Below are 5,000 nucleotides of genomic sequence, written 5' to 3'. Positions count from 1 at the left end.
TGTACTGTAGATTTAGTTATATTTTGATTGATAACTGAAGTCTTCCAAGTGCCCGGACCGCCTCTTGCTCCTCGGTCACGCCCAAACAGAGTGCGCTCAGAGCGGCTAGTGGCTGGAGAGGAGACTAGTCCCGCCTACAGGCGTGGCTCTCTCCCTCTGGTAGCTGCGGTTAGAACTAACCGAAGGTTCGAATGGAACAGTCCAGTAATCTGGAGAGAGACGGAGAGAGAGAGTGAACAAAACCAGGATGAACAGTCAGATGTCTCTCTAGTCTGTGAGTTTTGTCGCAGTGGAATAGACGTGCACTTGTATTGTCAATGCTTGCACCGCTCACCATTGTATGTGATTATAAACTATATATTTTAGATTTGTAAACTTGTAGCAAGATGTCAAAAGGTGTCTGGAGGAAACGCGCCCTCTCCACCGCTGGAGGAGCCTCGTTCACCTGCCTCGTGATGATGTTTCTTCTCGTCGCCGTTATCAAACACCGGGGGACTCTCGTGGAGGAAGGTTCCAACGGGAGAGAGTTCGGGACTCGCTCCCTGCAAAGTTTAAACAGCATTAATAATAATGACAAACCCGTTGACCAAGCTCCAGCCGAGGATCGGGTCGGGGAGAAATGTCAGGCGACCCAGGTCAAGGGTTTCTCGGCGTACTTCAGTGAGTTGAGCCGGGGGAAGCGGGCGGTGGAGCACAGAGCGGTGAAGACTCGTGATCCTACACCGGTGGAGGAGCTCAGTCCGGCGGATGTGTTCATAGCGGTGAAAACCACCAAGAAATATCACCACACCAGGCTGGATCTACTGCTGGACACATGGATCTCTAGAAACGTGCTACAGGTAATAAGAAAAACGTTACACTTACAGGAATGAAGCGCCTTTCCTCAAGGACAAAATGACACATCTTTCACCCAGTCGGCTCTGCGGTTTGAACCAGCAACCTTACGACTATATCTGACTATAACGCTCTGAACTGCCCGGCGAACCTATTGGACACGTTGCTATTTTAGTAGTTTGTGAAATTAGATTACCAATGCATCTAAACATGCAACAGGTGATAGGACAGATACTTTTCAATTCTTAGAGGAAAACGGAGGAAAAACTAGTTTGAATAATTAGAAATAAACACACACACATTAGTGGCATTATATTACCAATGCATCTAAATACTAGTTTGAATAATTACACAGAAATAAACACACACACATTATTGGCATTATATTACCAATGCATCTAAAGACTAGTTTGAATAATTACACAGAAATAAACACACACACATTATTGGCATGAAATGACCGAGGCAACGGAACATGTCATGGTTGCTAGGCTACGGGGATCATTAGGCTGAACTGCAAGTAGCGGAGCCTCAACTCGAGCAGAGGGAAACTTCACAGTAACTACACGTTTCTTACTAGTACCTGACTTTACTGATAACAGCTTTAGTGAGGAACGTTTAACTTACTACAGTGTGACTGTGATCCCTGTTTGTCCTAGTCTACCCACAGCTACTGTATAGAGGACAGTTTAACTGACTGTGATCTGTGTTTGTCCTAGTCTACCCACAGCTACTGTATAGAGGACAGTTTAACTGTGATCTGTGTTTGTCCTAGTCTACCCACAGCTACTGTATAGAGGACAGTTTAACTGTGATCTGTGTTTGTCCTAGTCTACCCACAGCTACTGTATAGAGGACAGTTTAACTGTGATCTGTGTTTGTCCTAGTCTACCCACAGCTACTGTATAGAGGACAGTTTAACTGTGATCTGTGTTTGTCCTAGTCTACCCACAGCTACTGTATAGAGGACAGTTTAACTGACTGTGATCTGTGTTTGTCCTAGTCTACCCACAGCTACTGTATAGAGGACAGTTTAACTGACTGTGATCTGTGTTTGTCCTAGTCTACCCACAGCTACTGTATAGAGGACAGTTTAACTGACTGTGATCCCTGTTTGTCCTAGTCTACCCACAGCTACTGTATAGAGGACAGTTTAACTGTGATCTGTGTTTGTCCTAGTCTACCCACAGCTACTGTATTGAGGACAGTTTAACTTACTGTGATCTGTGTTTGTCCTAGTCTACCCACAGCTACTGTATAGAGGACAGTTTAACTGACTGTGATCTGTGTTTGTCCCAGTCTACCCACAGCTACTGTATAGAGGACAGTTTAACTGTGATCTGTGTTTGTCCTAGTCTACCCACAGCTACTGTATAGAGGACAGTTTAACTGTGATCTGTGTTTGTCCTAGTCTACCCACAGCTACGTTAGGATGAGAACTTTAAGTTGCGCTGAATGACTCTAATCAAAATGTAGTTAGAACAACAACGTGTGTGCTACAGTTTCAGTGAGGCTACCGATGCATCTGCATTCAACAGTAAGGCTTCACGGTGTATGTTCCCAGGGGTAACCCCAAGAAACCCCAAACCCTCCTCTCCTTGAAATACCCCTTCAACGCGATTAGTTACGCCGGCTCACTTTCACTGCCTCCACGCTCTGAGCCAAGCGCGAGACAGTCGGACACTAAACCTGTAAAGTTAAACTGGAGCCGACGGAGATTATTCCCGGTAGGCAGATCAGAGGACGTAGGAGAAGGAATGGAAACGGAGAAGAGCTCTCTTTCTCTCTCCCCTTTTTTTCTTCTCTCCTTGCTTGTGTCAGAAGACCAAGTGAATCAGAAAGAATAGTCATGGTTCTTTAAAAAGGACGTACAGAGGATACTATATACTGTCATCCTAGAGCTGATCTATAACAGACTGGTAGAACTATGTCCTTATAGAGGATACTATATAATGTCATCATAGAGCTGAACTATGTCCTTATAGAGGATACTATATACTGTCATCATAGAGCTGATCTACAACAGACTGGTAGAACTATGTCCTTATAGAGGATACTATATAATGTCATCATAGAGCTGAACTATGTCCTTATAGAGGATACTATATAATGTCATCATAGAGCTGATCTACAACAGACTGGTAGAACTATGTCCTTATAGAGGATACTATATAATGTCATCATAGAGCTGATCTACAACAGACTGGTAGAACTATGTCCTTATAGAGGATACTGTATAATGTCATCATAGAGCTGATCTACAACAGACTGGTAGAACTATGTCCTTATAGAGGATACTATATAATGTCATCATAGAACTGATCTACAACAGACTGGTAGAACTATGTCCTTATAGAAGATACTATATAATGTCATCATAGAGCTGATCTACAACAGACTGGTAGAACTATGTCCTTATAGAGGATACTATATAATGTCATCATAGAGCTGATCTACAACAGACTGGTAGAACTATGTCCTTATAGAGGATACTATATAATGTCATCCTAGAGCTGATCTACAACTTACTGGTAGAACTCTGTCCTTATAGTTCTCAGTTCGTCGCGTCATGGACTCCACAAGGTGTGGAAAGCGTTTCCACAGGGATTCTGGTCCATGTTGACTCCACAAGGTGTGGAAAGCGTCCCACAGGGATTCTGGTCCATGTTGACTCTACAAGGTGTGGAAAGCGTCCCACAGGGATTCTGGTCCATGTTGACTCTACAAGGTGTGGAAAGCGTCCCACAGGGATTCTGGTCCATGTTGACTCTACAAGGTGTGGAAAGCGTCCCACAGGGATTCTGGTCCATGTTGACTCCACAAGGTGTGGAAAGCGTCCCACAGGGATTCTGGTCCATGTTGACTCCACAAGGTGTGGAAAGCGTCCCACAGGGATTCTGGTCCATGTTGACTCCACAAGGTCTCGAAAGCGTCCCACAGGGATTCTGGTCCATGTTGACTCCAATGCTTCCCACAGTTGTGTCAATTTGGCTGTATGTAATTTGGGTGGTGGACCATTCTTGATACACACAGGAAACTGTTGAGCGTGAAAAACCCAGCAGCGTTGCAGTTCTTGACACACACCGGTGCGCCTGGCACCTACCTGGCACCTACCATACCCTGTTCAAAGGCACTTTGATTTTGCCTTGCCCATCCACACTCTGATTGACACACATACACAATCCATGTCTCACTTGTCTCAAGGCTTAAAAATCCTTCTTTAACCCGTCTCCTCCCCCTTCATCTACACTGATTGAAGTGGATTTAACAAGTGACATCAATAAGGGATCAGAGCTTTCACCTGGATTCACCTGGTCAGTCTGTCATGGAAAGAGCAGGTGTTTTTAATGTTTGGTATACTCAGTGTACATCTCCACTCAATGTTGGAGAGAGTAGCTACCTGTAGCCTGTAAAGAGAGTAGCTACCTGTAGCCTGTTAAGAGAGTAGCTACCTGTAGAGGCTAATCTATGAGTGTGGCTAATTGTAAGGCTAATCTATGAGTGTGGCTAACTAAGGCTAATCTATGAGTGTGGCTAACTGTAAGGCTAACCTATGAGTGTGGCTAATTGTAAGGCTATTCTATGAGTGTGACTAACTGTACGGCTAATCTATGAGTGTGGCTGATTGTAAGGCTAATCTATGAGTGTGGCTAACTGTAAGGCTAATCTATGGATGTGGCTAATTGTAAGGCTAATCTATGAGTGTGGCTAACTGTAAGGCTAATCTATGGATGTGGATAATTGAAAGGCTAATCTATGAGTGTGGCTAACTGTAAGGCTAACCTATGATCAAATCAAATCAAATTTATTTATATAGCCCTTTGTACATCAGCTGATATCTCAAAGTGCTGTACAGAAACCCAGCCTAAAACCCTAAACAGCAAGCAATGCAGGTGTAGAAGCACGGCTAATTGTAAGGCTATTCTATGAGTGTGGCTAATTGTAAGGCTAATCATTGAGTGTGGCTAATTGTAATTGTCTGAGTCTAATGTACATCCCAAATGGTACCCTATTCCCTATATAGTACTCTACTTTAGACCAGAGATCTATTCCCTATATAGTGCACTACTTTAGACCAGAGCCCAATTCCCTATATAGTACTCTACTTTAGACCAGAGATCTATTCCCTATATAGGGCACTACTTTAGACCAGAGCCCTATTCCCT

At 43.9% G+C, this 5,000-nt stretch overlaps 1 protein-coding gene across 1 annotated transcript in view; it reads left to right on the top strand.

Annotated features, from left to right (window-relative positions):
* The first annotated feature begins 85 nt into the window (after positions 1–85).
* The window catches only part of LOC118936550 (beta-1,3-N-acetylglucosaminyltransferase lunatic fringe-like), a 21,755-nt gene continuing 16,840 nt past the window's right edge, over positions 86–5,000 (top strand). The window contains exon 1 of the mRNA XM_036948773.1: positions 86–839. Within this exon, the coding sequence (XP_036804668.1) occupies positions 387–839 (453 nt within the window). The 5' untranslated portion in view covers positions 86–386. The remainder of the gene's footprint in view (positions 840–5,000) is intronic.

Source organism: Oncorhynchus mykiss, chromosome 17, assembly GCF_013265735.2.
Source record: "Oncorhynchus mykiss isolate Arlee chromosome 17, USDA_OmykA_1.1, whole genome shotgun sequence".
NCBI classification, from domain to species: domain Eukaryota; kingdom Metazoa; phylum Chordata; class Actinopteri; order Salmoniformes; family Salmonidae; genus Oncorhynchus; species Oncorhynchus mykiss.
Note: the sequence above shows the minus strand (reverse complement) of the source record. Positions and strands in the feature narration are given on the sequence as shown.